The 16746-nt window shown below is 54.9% G+C and overlaps 1 protein-coding gene across 2 annotated transcripts in view; it reads left to right on the top strand.

The window, feature by feature from the left end:
- Positions 1 to 16746, top strand: part of B4GALT1 (beta-1,4-galactosyltransferase 1) — a 52351-nt gene that overhangs the window by 27761 nt on the left and 7844 nt on the right. For both annotated transcript variants that reach the window (XM_002708032.5, XM_008248551.4), the window contains exon 2: positions 690 to 925. In XM_002708032.5, coding sequence (XP_002708078.1) covers positions 690 to 925 — 236 coding nt within the window. The remainder of the gene's footprint in view (positions 1 to 689; positions 926 to 16746) is intronic.

The raw sequence follows: 16746 nt of genomic DNA, 5'->3' as shown, positions 1-16746 counted from the left end.
TTGACCGACTTTTCTTAAAAAAAAAAAAAAAAAAAGTTTCACTTGTTTGTTTGAAAGGCAGAGTGACAGAGAAAGAGAGATTTTCATCTGCTGGTTCTCTCCCCAAATGCCTGCAACAACTAGGGCTGGTCCAGGCCAAAGAAGGGAGCCAGGAACTCCATCCTGGTCTCCCACATGGGTTCAGGGGCCCAGGTACTTGGGCCATCATTTGCTGCATTCCCAGGTGCATTAGCTGGAAGCTGCATTGGAAGTTGAGCTGTGGCTTAACCTCCCATACCGCAACGTCCTCCCTGCAACCCCAGGATTTCTGAGAAAGTGGTTTCTAACTTATGGTCACTGATCTTAACAACCGCCCATTGGCTGGGAAGTCTGAGTGGGAGACATTTCCAGTCTTGGGGGCAGGGTCCAGGACAGGTGAGTGCTTGACAGGGTCACCAGCGCTTGGGGTTTGCCCAGCACTAAGGGGGTCCCTGGGACACAGGACTTTGGGCACTGAGGATTTACTGGGCTGGTTGGGCATCTGCATGCTGGACACGGAACCTGTGCCACGCATGAATGCCCTTTAGCTGGCCAGGCTGCCCTCAAGAGCAGACACCCTGTGTGCAGCCACGTCCTGGTTGTCCCGTGCGGCCCGTGGGGTGGCGATCCTGGGCCTGCTAACTTCTCCCTCCCTCCCTCCACCTCTCCAGTCGGCCCCATGCTGATCGAGTTTAATATCCCTGTGGACCTGGAGCTCCTGGCGAAGCAGAACCCAGAGGTGAAGGTGGGCGGGCGCTACACCCCCAAGGACTGTATCTCTCCCCACAAGGTGGCCATCATCATCCCATTCCGCAACCGGCAGGAGCACCTCAAGTACTGGCTGTACTACCTGCACCCAATCCTGCAGCGCCAGCAGCTGGACTACGGCATCTACGTCATCAACCAGGTGAGGTCTGGGGAGACGGAGGGAGGAGGAGAGGCTCTGTGGGTGCCAGGGGTAGGCCAAGGGGTCCAATCTCATAGGCACTGGGTGTTCCATTGCAGAGCCAGCTCTGCCACCGCCACCATACCCCCCCCCCCCTTTTTTCTTTTTTTTTGGACAGGCAGAGTAGACAGAGAGAGAGAGAGAGAGAAAGGTCTTTCTTTTTCCGTTGGTTCACCCCCCAATGACCGCTGTGGCTGGTGCGCCTCACTGATCCAAAGCCAGGAGCCAGGTGCCTCCTCCTGGTCTTCCATGCAGGTGCAGGGCCCAAGCACTTGGGCCATCCTCCACTGCCCTCCCGGACCACAGCAGAGAGCTGGACAGGAAGAGGAGTGACCGGGACAGAATCCGGCGCCCCGACTGGGACTAGAACCCGGGGTGCCAGCACCACAGGCGGAGGATTAGCCTATTGAGCCGCAGTGCAGGCCATACCATACCCCCTTAGCCCGTGCCCACAAGCTGAACGCCCAGCAGCAGTGCGCTCCATGTTGCTCCCAACCTGAATCAGCCGAGGGAAATAGCCGGGGTGGATTTTGGTTTTCTTTCCTGTTTTTGTTTTTTTGTAAGTGGCCTTGCAGCAAAATTGAGGTGGGGTGGGGAAGACGACCCTAATTATCCGAGAGCGAAGCACTGATTAGTGCCTGTGTTTGGGTAGCCATGCATTTTCCTTGTTGCTTTTAGAAAGCAAAACCGCTCATTTCGCTGTCAGACTTTTAGGCAACTCAGGAAGTTTATCCAGTCAGACTGAGTCTTCTGGGGCGCCGCAGGAGACAGCACGCTTAACTCGAGGCCTCTGGCCGACGTGCCAGCCCCTGGCGACATGTCTGGGAAGGTCTGCTCCACCGGTCATCTGCGAGTCGAGGGGACCCTGCACTTCTAATCCATGGGTGGTTGGACATTAGCCCTGCTTAGGACACTACTGCTACAGGCACAGTAGCCGTCATCACCACAACCTGGAGAAACAGAGTGCTCTAAGAGGCGTTTCTATTGAGGTAGCTTTATTCCCTGTTTGTGTATTATTTTTTTTCCCAAGAGTATAACTTTGGTATTTCAAGTATATCCCAAATCTTCAAATTCATCCTTTTTTTTTTTTTTTTTAAAGATTTATTTACTCATTTGAAAGGCAGAGTTACAGAGAGGGAGAGAGAGAGCTTCCATCCACTGGTTCACTCTCCAAATAGCCACCATGGACAGGGTTGGGCCAGGCCAAAGCCAGGAGCCAGGAGCTTCCTCTGGATCTCCCACTTGGGTGGCAAGAGCTCAGTTTGGGTCGTCCTCCGTTGTCTCCCAGGCCATTAAGTAGAGAGCTGGATTGGAAGTGGAGCAGCTAGAACTTGAACCAGCACCCATATGGGATGCTGGCGGTGTAGGTGGCAGCTTATCTTAGTATACCACCACACCAGCCCCTCAAATTCATATCTTTTTTTTTTTTTTAAGATTTATTTTATTTGAAAGTCAGAGTTACACAGATAGAGGAGAGGCAGAGAGAGAGAGAGAGAGAGAGTTCTTCCATCCGATGACTTACTTCCCCAGTTGGCAGGAATGGCTGGAGCTGCGCCGATCTGAAGCTAGGGGCCAGGAACTTCTTCTGGGTCCCCCACGTGGGTGCAGGGGTCCAAGGACTTGGGCCATCGTCTATTGCCTTCCCAGGCCACAGCAGAGAGCTGGATTGGAAGTGGAGTAGCCAGGTCTCAAACTGGCACCCATATGGGATGCCGGCGCTTCAGGCTAGGGCATTAACCCACTGCTCCACAGCACTGGCCCCTCAAATTCATATCTTTTCCAGAGATTGGAAATGTCGAGCCTGCAGGCTGTATCAAAAATCATTTGGTCTGGCCCTGCCAAGGCAAGTACAGGCGGGACTCGATATTCGATAAATCTATAGCAGGCTGATTTTTAGGTTGATTATTTTGTGTGGCCGTGAATGATATTAGAAATATCCAGCTGGCCCTTGGCAGGGAAATGGTTCTCTACTCCCACTTTACACTGTTAGTGATAGTGACAACACAGTTAATTGAATCATTGTGCTGAATTGCACTGACACTCATCTGACGACACAGAGCATGCCTGTTTGTACAAGGCCAGTGTCCATTTCCTTTCAAGGTAAACTCTTGAGTCTGCTCAAGGTAGCAGGATTGTTATTGGTGTACAGCCCTGTCAAAGGTGAAGGGCTTTGTGTGCCTCCCTTTGGCTCACAGGGAAGCTGGAAGCAGAGCAATTTCCAAGTGCTGGGCCAGTTTCTGTGGGGAGAATCTAAAGGACACTATGTGTCCTGAAGCTTCCAATCCACTTAGAGCAAGTGGGACCTTCCAGGGAACAATTTGTTTCTAGTCTCAAATGACATCCAATTGGGGAAGGGCTGCCAGATGCCTTAGAATCTTGAAGGAGAGAGGGAGAGCATGGCCTGGAAGAGCCTGCATGTAAACTAGGTTCTAAAGATTGGGGTTGGGGTCAGAGGTCATGGTGCAGCAGGTTAAGCCACCACCCGTGATGATGGCATCCCATATGGGTGCTGATTGGAGTCCCTGTGGTCTAATTCTGACCCAGCTTCCTGGGAAAGCAGTGGAGGATGGCCCAGGTGCTTGGGCCCCTGCCACCCACATGGGAGACCTAGATGGCTCTTGGCTTCAGCCTGGCCCAGCCCCAGCTGTTGAGGTCATTTGGAGATTGAACCAGCTGGTGGAAGGTCAATCTCTCTCTCTCTCTCTCTCTCTCTCTCTCTAACTCTTCCTTTCAAATAAATAATACTTAAAAAGAGAAAAGTGTGGGTGAGAGAGATGGGCGTCTCAGCCAGGGCCAGTGACCAGGGACCTCCAGGCAGAAAGGAGACCTGCGTGTTCCAGGAGATGGAGAGGACCACAGGGTAGGAAAACACCAGAGGCTCTGGGGCCAGCTGTGAGATCTGGGTCTGTCGGAGGGAGAGCAGAACTCTGTTACAAGGAAACCAAAGCTCAAGGCGGGAGAGCAGGTGGTGGGCAAACCCCTGGAGACTGTCTGAGTCCCTGAGCCAAGTGAGGTGCAGACCAGGGCCCTTTGGAAACCTACAAGCAAGACAGCCATAGGAAGGACGTCAGAGGATGTGAGAGAGAACAGGTAAATGTCAGGTCACTTCAGTCCAGCAACTGTTTGTTCAAGAAAAGTCATGAGGTCAAGAAACACTTGTCTGGTGCCAGTAAGCATGTGCTGATCGCAGGATCCAAGGAGCCCGTTGTTAAGAGAGCCAGGGCAGTGGAACCTGGAAGAGGAAGCCACCGTCCCCGGGATCCAGCAGGGAGGGCTTTGCACAGGCCGTTACAGCTGTCTCCTTTCCCTCCTGGCTGTTACTGGAGGAGTGACGCCCTGTAAGCACGATGTTCTTGGGTTCTGTTCAGCAAGGCCTCTGATGGCCTCCCGCAGGTCTGCCTGTGCAGAAGATGGTGGACAGCTGCAGGCGTGGCCTGTAGTTAGAGCACACCACATGCTTGATAATAAATAGAGGAAAAGATAGCGATAGTGCTGAGGTGTTTTTTTTTTTTTTCTTTAAGGTTTCTTTTACTTATTCGAAAGGCAGAGTGACAGAGAGAGACAGAGTGCTCTCATTAGCTGATTCACTTCCCACATGGCTGCAATGGCCGGGGCTGGACCAGGCTGAAGCCAGGAGCTTGAAACTCCATCCAGGTTTCCTACATGGGTGTCAGGGGCCCAAGCACTAGGGCTGTCGTCACTGCGGTTCATTTGCAGGGAGCTGTCTCAGAAGCGGAGCAGCCAGGACTCGAATCAGCACTCTGCTACAAGATACCAGGATGCTGCTGGTGTTTCGTGTTCCGGCTTAACCATGGTGTCATGACACTGGCCACTGTGTGTGTTTTGTTTTGTTTTCAATTTGCGAGAATGAGAGACAGACAGACAGTGATCTTCCATCCACTCGTTTACTTCTCAATTGCCCTCAGCACCCAGAGCTGGGCCAGGCTGAAGTCAAGAGTCTGGAACTCAGTCCGGGTTCTCCCACCTGGGTGGCAGGGATGCATCCCATTGAGCCCCCACCTACTGCTTCCCAGAGTGTGCATGAGCAGGAAGCTGGACTTGGAAGTGGAGGAGCTGGGACTCAAACCAGACACTCTGATTTGGAATTGTAGGTATCCCAAGTGGAGTCTTAAACCTGTAGGCCAAGTGCCCACCCCCAGTGCTGAGTTTTTGAATTCAAGCACCTTAGATAAGAAAGGAGAGGAAGATGCTACATTGTATTTTAGGTGAATGGAGACTTTCTATTTCAGTTATGAAATCAAAACACGTATTAGACCTGCAAAATGTAGCCACCACCTTAAGTTCCTGTAACACGATTTGTATAACTGGTTCCCAGGCCTCAAACAGCAGATGCCGGAGTGTCCTGCACCAGCTCCGTGCTCCGCTGGGGCTGGCTGGCACCGGGCATGGCACACCCTGGGCACTGCTGGAGACAGTGCTTCTCCCCAGCTGTGCTTTCCAAAATGGAGCCTCCCAGGGGTTCATGGAAAATACATGTTACGAAAAGCCACACATGGGCTTCCAAATTGTCTTGCACCAAAATGAACTTGTGTTTGGGATTCCATTTTCCACACACTTTTTGAAGTAGCCTTACCCATGTAGGGGGGCACAAGGTTAACCCACGTGAGTCAGCACTCGTCCCCACAGAGCCTTCGGTACCCCGGTGTACGCTGGGCCCTCCACGAGTGTTTCCTGAGCTCGTCTAACCAGAGGACTGTCCTCCAAGAGTCGTCTGAAGTGACGAGCGTGTTGTGAGTCACACTTTGGGGAAATCAGTCACACTTCCTCCCTTGTACTTCTGAGCTTTCCCTAGGATACAGGAAATTTCCCACCTTCCTCTCTGGCCTTTCTTTTCCCACTTGCAGCTTAGCCTCAGAAATTTTTATTTTTAGTGTTTCAAAGATGGAAACATCCTTTTTCTCTAATCTTGTCAGTGTCAGATTTTCTCCCCCCCACCCCCGTAGGTATGCATGGTGTCTCATCATTTTTTTCCTTCTCTTCCAAATGTTAACTCTTTTTCTTTTAAAGATTTATTTATTTATTTGAAAGACAAGAGTTACACACAGAGAGAAGGAGAGGCAGAGAGAGAGAGGTCTTCCATCTGCTGGTTCACTCCCCATTTGGCTGCAATGGCCGGAGCTGCGCCAATCCAAAGCTGGGAGCCAGGAGCTTCCTCCAGGTCTCCTGCATGGGTGCCGGGGCCCAAGGACTTGGGCCATCTTCTACTGCCTTCCTAGGCCATAGCAGAGAGCTGGATCAGAAGTGGAGCAGCCGGATCTCAAACCGGTGCCCATATGTGATACTGGCACTGCAGGCAGCGGCTTTACCCACTACACCACAGCACCGGCCCTCCAAATGTTAACTTTCTAGCTTTTTAAATATTTATCTATTTGAAAGGTGAGTTACAGAGACAAGGGAGAAAGAAAGAGATCTTTCATTCACCAGTATACTCCTCAAATGGCTGCAGCAGCTGCAGCTGGGCCAGGCTGAAGCCAGGAACCTGGAACTCTCTCCAGGTTTCCCACATGAGTGGCAGGAGCCTAAGCACTTGGGCCATCCTCCACTGCTTTCCCAGGCACATTAGCAGGGAGTTGGATCAGAAGTGGGGCAGGCCGGCACCAGCACCCCGGGTTCTAGTACCGGTTGGGGCACCGGGTACTAGTCCCAGTTGCTCCTCTTCCAGTCCAGCTCTCTGCTGTGGCCCGGGAGGGCAGTGGAGGATGGCCCAAGTGCTTGGGTCCCTGCACCTGCATGAGAGACCGGGAGAAAGCACCCTGCTCCTGGCTTCAGATTGGTGCAGCGCCCGAGTGCCAGCTGTGGCGGCCATTAGGGGAGTGAACCAACGGAAGGAAGACCTTTCTCTCTGTCTCTCTTTCACTGTCTATAACTCTCTCTCTCTCTCTCACTGTCTAACTCTGCCTGTTAAAAAACAAACCAAAAAAAGGTGGGGCAGCTGGGATTCGAACCAGCACTCATAAGGGATGCTGGCATCATAGGCGCTGCTTTAACCTGCTGTGCCCTGCTGCTGGTCCCTAACTTTGTGTCTTAGGGAGAATCTTTTCCTTTTCCTCCTCTCCCCCAGCTAATCCTGTGTCCCTTGGTCCAACTACACCCTGATGATCTTTTTGAGAAAATATGATTGGAGTCCAGATAGCCAAGTCAAGAAGAAACTTGGAGGGTGCCCTCCCTTTCCGGTAAAGAATATTCTCTGGTCCATCAGACGGCAGCAGTAGGAAGCCTGAGCATGGGAGAGAAGGCGATGCCCTGTGTGGAGCACGCCTTGTTTATAAATCAGGAGCTTTCTGTGTTCGCTGTTTTATGGTTATATTCCATAGGAAAGGAAGAAAGGGATTTTGTAGCACTTGGCTTTGGCTGTGGTGCACTATTTGTTGAGCAAATAAAGTGTATTGGCTATTCAGCTTCATCAGAGCCTCTCAGCTTCTTCCTGCTGGTGGTCTGACTCTGTGTGAGGTTAGCAGAGACAGTGTTTAAGGTCCGAACAGCCTTTGGAACATCCAGCCCAGGGCCCGAAAATAGGTGCTTCCAGGTGGAGCCACTTCTGCCCCCTTGAAAGCTGTGTGTCTGCCGGCCTCCCTGGCGATGTTCCAAGGGGAGTGGACCATGGCCTGTCCCCGTCTCTATCTCCTTAGCTCTTCTTTCCATCTTGGCTAGGGTTTCCCCAGACCCCTGAGGCCAGACAGCCTGGAAACTTCTGCTCCACATCCCAGGTGAGGAAGCCTAGGCTCCGACAGCTACAGCAGTGTTCGTGGGAAGTCACACGCCGGGCTGCTGCTCGCTCCCCAGCGCCTGCCTCGAGATCAGGGTCCCCCCGCTGCGTCACGGGGACTCTCCTCCTGGCCTTTCAGGTGCTCCCTCCAAGTGTTCCTCAGCCCCTGGGGCGACCTCCAGGCTGGAGGCTCAGTCCTGGCTCTGCTGCTTCCCAGTCCGCGCCCTGGGCAGGCTGCAGAAGCTCAGGCCTCAGTTTCACCTTGCGGGAGGGGAAGGAGTTAGTGTGTGCCTCGGAGGGGAGTGTGAGCTATTATTCCTCTGCACCCTGTGGCTCCTCCCGCCAGGACAGCCTGTCCTGGCTCACTGCTGTGATGACAAATTATTTATGCTGTCCTTGCCCCTGCCTGCAGCGTGGGGATGCTTCCGCCCATTTGTTGAGGGTAACTTAGTGCTGTGAGTGGGGACAGAATCTCAGGGGACCTGGGAACCAGGTCGCACCCAGGAGTGAACTCTCTTTCCCTGGTTTCTCTAGCTCCTCCTCCATCCCCAGCAGGCTAGAAGCCACCCCCCTTCGGCTTAGGCCCCTCCAGTCCCCTTAACAACTGGAGTCTCAAAATAGGTGAGAGTAGTGGCTGGGAGCAGTTTTGCCACTTGAGCTGGAGTAGCAGGTGTTATGCCTCAGGGTCAAGTGTGTGAGAACGCCCTGAGGGTTCCGGCACACCCTGCTCTTGGAAAGGATGCCTGCCATGGTGTGGAGGTGCCCTTCGTGGAGATGCCGCAGCCAGCAGTGGGTGGACACTCGCTGCACCTCCCTGCACTGTGGAGCCAGGCAAGGCGAAGGGAAGGCAAGGTGCCACCGGGCAGTGCCAGCCCTGGGTGAAGCAACAAGGTGCTCTTGTGGGATTACCCATCAAAAAATGGACGTGGCAGCTGAGGAATGCAGGCCCAGCTGAGGCCCTCGGCTCCAGAGCCAGGCCCAGGGCTTGGCTCTCTGACTCCACATGGGAATCTTTGGGTGCCTCTGAGCCTTTCTGGTTCTGGCCACCTCCTTCCATTCTTGTAAAGCCTTCCATGTGTCCCACAGGCAGGAATCTAGATGGTTGGAAGCCCTGAACTGGATGTGCCAGACTGTGTGCTGTCTGGCCGTGGCCTTCCTCCAGCCACTGTCCCCTCTTCCCTCTTCACACCCTTCATGCCATAGCCACGCTGGACTCCCCACCCCACCCGACACCTCTGCTCTCCCCGCCTGTGCCCTTGCCTATGCTATGTCCTCCCTCTGCCCTGCTGCGCACTCTCGCTCGCTCTCTCTTTCTCTCTCTCTCCCTCTCCCTCTGGCCCCTTAAGCCCAGTGCACTCTCACTCACTGCATTAGCTCTGTGAAGCCCCTGGAATAGGGCTGAACCCTCCCCCCACCCAGGCCACTTGGTGCCTGCTAGCAGGCAGTGATTATCTGGCAGCCCCGCCCCAGAGCCCCAACTCCCTTCGGCTCCCTCCCCATGCAGCTCTGCATAGTCCCATACCCGGCAGTCAGGGCTGGCACCCGGAGCTTCTCCCAGTGACCCCTGCCCACTTGCTCACACCCACTCTGAGGACCCCTTGTTCCCACCCTTTGGCCAGGTCAGCATCTCTTGCAGGTGCAGCCATTCCCCCAAAGCTTCCTTCTCATTGCTGGCTATGACAACAGTCTTCCCAGGCACCTCCCTTGGCCAGAAAGTACAGAGAACCTGCCTTCGCCCTGTGGTTGTGTGAGTGGTCATGGACCCTGAGTGGTCTTTTGGACCCAAGCACCTTTGATTATGTCTTTGGATTTTGACCTCCCCAACCCCCAGTGAGGCAAATGGGGTCTGCTCATTGCTCCTGTTGAGGGCAGGCTGCAAAGGTAAGTGGGTGACAGGCAGACAGCAGCACCCGGCTCTGGACAGGGGCCAACCAGGCCTAAAGAACACCCCCACCTGGCCAGGGCCCCCCCCCCCCCCCAGAGCGCCCCAGGCCCTCTTGTCAACAGGGTGAGTCTTTCTGGGTCCCGAGAGGAGGGGTTGAGGTTGGCAGGTTGGCAGCGGCGGCCTCAGAACCCACTGGAAGCCTTGCCCAGTTGCACTATGGGAAGAGCCCGGACTGAAAGGCTGCGGGGAGGCTGGGGGAGGACCCAGCTCGCTGCCCAGGGGTCTTGCCTGTCTGCAGTGTTTGCCTCTTTTCATCTGTGCCCTGTTTTGTTTAGGGTGCTAAGATGGTCCCCCCCCCGGGCTGCCTGTGGGTTTGTCTGGAAACAGTCCTCATGCCTCAGAGCTGCTCCCTGTCACTGCTCCAGGCCACCGCTTCCTCCATGAGGTCAAGATCAGTTGGGGTGAAGCAGACTTGCGGGTCCATCCATTAGCTCGTGGCCACCACTGCTTTGGTTTCTGTGCGGTATCTCTGCTCGCCACCCCCCACCCCCCACCCCCATCGCAGCCCTCCGTTTCCTCCCTGAGCGGTCGACACCCACATGGATGTGTGCGGGAATAGGGCTCTGGACAGGCAGGGCACCATCCCTTGGGCACCTGAGCCTTCCGGAGCCTGCCAGGAGGCGGGGTGGGCGTGGGAAGGCGGGGGAGGGCCCGAGGGCACCAGCGTTTGAGTGCTGCTCCTTTGCCATGTCTCCTGCTGCCTGTGTGTGTCCCTGGCTGTCCTCCTGGAAGTAAGTGTGGAAGCTCCTGGTTCCATCACCGTCCAGGGCGCATGTGGCCGGTGTGTTGCCTCCCTGGACGGTGCTCCCGGAAGCACTGTTTGCTCCTCTCACCCTGGCCGTGGTGACACAGGTTCCTAGCCTGGGAACGAGGGGCCGGAAGCGGCCCCGTCCTTGGCAACCTGGGCGTTTGCTCTCACTTCCTCTCCCTTCCATCCACCCTTCTTTCTTTGTTTCTTCTCTCTTTTTTTTTTTCCTTCCCTTCTAGTGGGGGCCTTTTGCCTTTCCTTGTTAATCCTGTTTGTAGCAAAGCGAGCTGGAGGAGGAGTCCCTGTCTGGTCTGCTTCTTACTCTCCACCTACCTTCTCTTCTGTACTCTCCGCCTCCTCTAAGGAAAGAGGGAGAGAGGAACGCCGCCCTAGCCGCTGCCGCCACTGCTGTCGCCGCTGCCGCCGCCTCTGCCACCCCGGTAATGTCCACACACCCCCAAATCAGACCTCGGGCCACTCGGGGAAGCTGTGTTGATAAGCATGAGTGTCCCGTGCTCAGGCCGCAGGGTCTCCCAGCACGGTCGGGGCCTCTGTGGGCTTGCTGGGAAACGCCAAGGTTGTGCTGGGAGCCAGCCCCTTGGCACATGTCCCGGAGACTTTGCCTGCTTTAAACGAAAGCCCATTCGAGCTCTACTGTATATGTACAAACTTTTCTATCCTGCATTTTTCTTAAATTTCATTTCATCAACATCTTCCATGTTGTTTCATAGTCTTCATGTTCATGACTTTCCATGCCTTCATAGTAGTAACTGTTCATTGAGTTGTACCGTTATTAACTTAGCCCTTCCTCTATTACGTGTTTAGAGAGTTTCTACTTTTTCACTAGTGTAAATAATATCATGAACATCTTCGAGTCTGAAGCCTACTCTGTGTCGGCTGCTTCAATGTTTCCCCAGGTTAAATGTTCAGATGCAGGATTATGGGTTCAGAGATGGCTTACACATTTTTATCATTCTTAATACAAATGACTCAGTTGCTCTCTGAAAAAGAAGACATTATTTTCCTCTGGTTTGTATTTTTTTTTTTTTTAAGATTATTTTGAAAGAGGAGAGAGAGAGACAGAGAGATCTTCCATCCTCTGGTTCACTCCCTAGATGGCTGCAATGACCAGCGCTGGGCCAGGCCAGAGCCAGGAGCTTCCTCTGGGTCTCCCATGTGGGTGGCAGGGACCTAAACACTTGGACCTTCTGCTGCTGCTTTTCCCAGACCATGAGCAGGGAGCTGGATCAGAAGTGGTGCAGCCAGGACACAAACTGGCTATGCCATGATGCAGGGCCCTGTGATTTGTGTCATAGGTATCCTGGGAGAGCTTGGTGCCGCCCTCTTAATGTATTCTGCCAAAAGCCTTGTCAGTGCCCTGGGCCAGGGAGGGGGCGGCCATGGTGCTCTGGCTGCCATGGCACTGGGGCTGAACACTGCTCTGGGCCCCTTCACCCAGAGCCCCTGCTGGGCCGTTCTGGGAGCTCTGTGCTCACTGAGGGCTGTTTTGTGAGCTCTGCTCACTGACGGTAACTCCACAGCCTCTGACCTTTCTCCACGACCTCTGACCCGTTTAATGGGGTCAAGGACGTGTTGCTCCTGCGAGCCGTGACTTTGGCTGACTGAGCACCACCCCCACAGCCTGCTCCTAGACACTGAAAGGCCCATTCTTTTGACTCACTGGGTGAAGGGCTTTGTCCAGGGCCTTGTCTAAGCCCAAGGCCACCATGTTATCATGGTTAAAAACCAAAACCCAATCGCTGTGAACTCATAGGTGAGTAGATAGTAGCCCTGCACAAATCCAGCATTTGTGTAATCCCAGACTCCTCCAGGCACTCTCTGGGTATCTGCTGTTCCCAGGTGCACACTGAGGCCTGAGCTTCCTCTGCCCTCAGTCTGTCATCGCCTTCCTGTCACCCACCTGGCCCATTTCCTTTCCCTTGGTGTCTGAGCCAGCACAGAAAGGCACGCGGTGGGCGTTTCAGCCAATGTTGCCACAGCTGCAGGCCTGTCTCTGGGTCTGTGCTGTTGCGGGTGTTGTCTAGGGCTAACGATAGGCTTAGAGGTGGGGCGTGGCTTGGTGATGGGCCAGACGTGTGTGTGTGTGTGTGTGTGCACGCGCGCATGTGTGTGTGTGTGTGCACGCACAGCACCGCCCCTCCCATCACCCGACATAGAAATCCGCATTTATTCTGAGTCATAGCTGATGTGTCCGGACCTCGTTGCTGCTTTGTCTTCTGGTTGGGGAGAGGCCAGGTGGCCAGGTGTGGCCAGTCCCCAAGCCGCTGAGGTCTGAAAGTATGCTGCTGAATACACAGGGGACGCACTTCCAGAGAAAGCTGGGGGGTGGGCCCTGGAGGGCCGAGCCTTCGTGCAGGTAGCCATCTGTCCCCTGTTGCCCCCGCTCATGCCTGCCTTAACCCCAGTGAGGACTTCCTTCGCGATTGGACCAGACTTGTACTTGTCTGACCCCCATGTCCCCCAGGCAAGGGTTTGTGAGTGCAGTGCACAGACCCAGGGAGCAGGTGAGCTGTTGAAAGAGGAAGCGGAGCCTCTGCCTTGAAACCCCAGAGAGACACCTTGTCTGCACCTAACTAAGCCCGTGTCCCTCACACAGGCGGCACGATAGCTTCCTAGCTGGCCTCCCTGCCTTCACTCGGGCTGGGGCACAAATCCGTCCTTGACATGCAAAGTTTAAGGCTCCCTGTGGCCTGAATAAAAGATTAAGTATCTTAGCTAGCGTCACCCCCCGCCTCCCCCTTGTGACGTGACTTGGCCCACCTCTCAATTCAGACCTCATCGAGGCTTCTGAGGGCGTATAGGGACTGTCTGCCCAGAACAGGGCACCCAGGTATGCTGGCTATCATAAGCCAAAGAAGCCCCAGGAGCAGCAGATGCTTAAAGAGGTGTTCCTTGGATCTCCTCCCATCTGCTCACCATCTGGACCCCCACGGAAGCGAGCAGGGCTCTGTGGTGCCTTCCCTGAGCTCTTCCTGGCTAACCCACGTCTGTCTGGACAGCTGGACAGACTCGTCACACACCACCGTCCTCTGTTTCAGTCCCAAAGAGAAGCATTTACAGACCCTCATTCATCAGGAGCCACTGTGTGTTCGCCAAGCCCATCGAGTTCCCCTCAGAATTGTCCACGCCCAGTTCTCCACCTCCCCTGCAGACACAGGTGCATAAGCCTCTGGAGAACCGTGGGCCAGCGCGCAGCACTCCGGTGCCGCCCTGCCTTTTGCACGGTAGTGAGTCCCGCATGCCTCGCTTGCGTTTCATTGTCACCAGTTTTTTCCTGCGAACCTTCGGAGGGCAGAGGGGATGCTGCCCTTGCCTGCTGTCCACTCAGAGTCCTGGCCCTTCCCCCAGCGTCCTCTGCTCGCAGCCTTTGCACACACGCTGAGCCTGCAGTGCCTTTTCCTCCTGGAGAGCTGCCCCACCGCCGCCGCGGGTCCGCACGGTCTGATCCTCCCTGTTCTCTCTGGTCCCCTTCCTGCGATGGGCTCGGCCCAGGCACTTGGCAATTTTAGCTATCTTTTGCCGTTACCTCTTTTCCTCCCGTCTTCTCCCTCTGAGAGCAGCCAGTTGCGCTAGAAGGCAGGGATAACGTTCACTCTTGTCTACCAACATGAAGCTCACACCCGAAAAGCGGGATCTTCCAAGGGGACCCTGCTCCCGGTGGGCCTCTCTGAAGACCCTGCTGGCTCCCTGCTGCTGCGGGAGGCTCTGATCCTGTGAACCACAGGCTAACTTGCTGGAGCCTTAATCCTTTTAAGAAACGCCCGCCTCCATCAGAGAAGCAGGATTTAGGGGAGGAATTTGGAAGCTGATTGGAAAGGTCACACGCAGACCTTGAGAAGAGCAGGTCCCCAGTGTGGCTCCCTGGGAGGCACCGGGAAGGCTCTGACTGTCCAAAAAGGGTGAGGAAGCCAACTCCCGGAATAGCGGTGGCCTCTGACCTGGGCCGCCCAGCCGCTCACTGATGTCTCTGCATGCATCCTCTCACTTCCTACAAAGCACCTGTCATCATCCCCGTGACACCAGATGAGCAAAGTGAGGCCTGGAGGTGTGATGTGCCAAATGCCACATCGCTGGTACACCAAGAGCCTGGCAGTCGGTGTGCCACAGGCCTGGCCTGAGCAGCTGGAGTAGCAGATGCTGTGGCGGCGCTGTGAGGAGAGCAGGGTGAGGGCTGGGAGTCTTCCCTCCCGCTGGGGAGGGTGAGCACCTGTTCATGCAGAGGGGGTGGGGCGGGGGGCGGGGAGTTGCCAGGGCCTGTCTTCCCATGAAAACCGAGTACCCGGAGCACCCAGAGCTTGCTGCATTCCACCAAAAGAAGCCTAGGAAATGCATCATGTCTCTCTAATCCCAAGGGAGGAAGAAGATAACACTTTCCCTGTCTTCCATTTTGCCTGTCTGGTGTCCCCAGAGGCCTGCTGGGTAACAACTCTCACCACAGTGGACCACGTGGCTCCCTCTCCCTGGAGCACCGCGTGAGGCCGGGCTGGGAGGAGCAGGGGGCAAGTGTGCACTCCTCGGATCTAAGGCCAGACACCAGGGTGCTGTACTGCGTTGCAGGGGCTGTTGCGGCACCGGGGGGGGGGGGGGGGGGCGCTTCCAAGTCTGCATCCCGAAATAGGGGTGGAAGCAGGTTTGCTTCTTGGACTTCGCCATTGTTCACGAGCATCAGCCTCAGAAGCGGCCGTTCATGGTTCCAGATTTCCAGTTCCCGGGAAGGGAAAATTGTTTAGCTCAATCTCAGCCGTTCATCTGCTTAGAGCAAATCATTGTGGCCAGCGGGAGCCCCTTGCCCCAGTTAGGAGGGAGCGTTCAAGGAAAGGAGCGTTGTCGTGAGCTGGGAGGCCACGCTCTGGGGTTCCTTATGCTGATGTCAAGCTCTCCTGGGACGCCTACTGAAAGTGTTCAGTAGAGATCTGTGTTTGAAAATGTCGGTCTGTGTCGATGCGAGGAGGGTTCCCAGGTTGTCAAGATGATGATGTGAAACCAGGTATCCTGGGCCAGGCGACTGATGCCCCCGATGAACGTTAGCGTATGTGGTTGTGCTAACAACCAGTTATTCCAACAACTCCATGGTTTTCACGTGAAGTTTCTAACCTTTGACCTCGTTGCCCTCTCCAGCTTCCACAGAATGAGCTGAACAGAGTTCACCTGTGGGGCGGCCAGCGCCCGGGATGCACCCCTGGGCACGGCCACCTCCGTCCACCACGCGTGGTTAGAGAGCTGTCCTGTGGGACATCTGCCTGATTGATGTGCTGTTTGTGGGGCATGTCCTGGCTGCCCGGTGCTTGGTGCTTGTATTTCTGTAAGTGCTTCACTGCCCCGCGGCCTGGCAGCTGCGGTGTGCGTGCACTCTGGACTCAAGACAGGCATACGGTGCGGTGCCCGTGTCCAGGTTGTCTTCAGCATGTGGGGAGAGACTCTGCGCACTCCGCTTTGGAGATGGTGCACCCCTTGGAGGCTTTCCCCCGGTCCTGAGGGCTCTGACGTCCTAGGTCCTGAGAGAATATGGGAAGAGCACCAAGCAGAGGCTGCATGGTCTGTGTTGGCCCTTAGCATCCTTGTGCTGGTGTCGGGAGGACTCGAGGCAGAAGGAGAGAACTGAGCATGAGGGGCGGGGCCCCTGTGCTGGGCGCGTCCTTACTGAGTTGAGACTGAGGAGCTGGTGAAAGCAGACAGCGTGTCAGAACCCTGGCTGGAGCTTACCAGAAGGGATGGCCATGTGCTGTTGTATGTTGAAACCCGTCCATCCGTTAGTCCATTCATTCATTCACTCATTCATTCATTCATCTAGTCATTCAGCAGCCATTCGGTTGAGCTCTTACCCTATGACAAGCGGTGCTCAAGGCACGGAGTGGATAAAAACAAAAGCCCAATCTTCATTGAGTTCACATTCTAATGGGGGAGGCTGAAAAATCAATGAGATAATTAAATAAAATGTGAAGTGCTGTTGCACCTGCAGGCCTAGGGTTCTGCCTCTCCCGTACACCCTGTTTTGGTCCAGGCATGTATCACACATGCGTGGTGAGCACCGTGAAAGCAGAGACTGAATTGGGTTCACTGCATTTCCCTGGTGCCTAGTTTAGTGCCATGTGGGCACTGAGCCAGAGTCAGCCAGATACAGAGGGCAGAAGGGAGTGTCCCACGGGCACCCAGCTGTCACGGGCAAGTCTATTTATAGTGTCTAGGTCTATATAACAACATGACGCATGTGTTTAAATGCCTGAACACCTTTCTGCTAGGACTTCCTTGTGTACTTTTTAACAGCTGTGGTCCATTGTGTGGCTGGGCCGTTACTTCTTTAACCAGCTCCCCAGCGACGCTTCTGTCCCTGTCCTTGTCAA

This window comes from Oryctolagus cuniculus, chromosome 1, assembly GCF_964237555.1.
Source record: "Oryctolagus cuniculus chromosome 1, mOryCun1.1, whole genome shotgun sequence".
NCBI classification, from domain to species: domain Eukaryota; kingdom Metazoa; phylum Chordata; class Mammalia; order Lagomorpha; family Leporidae; genus Oryctolagus; species Oryctolagus cuniculus.
This window is presented reverse-complemented; position numbering and strand designations above follow the sequence as displayed.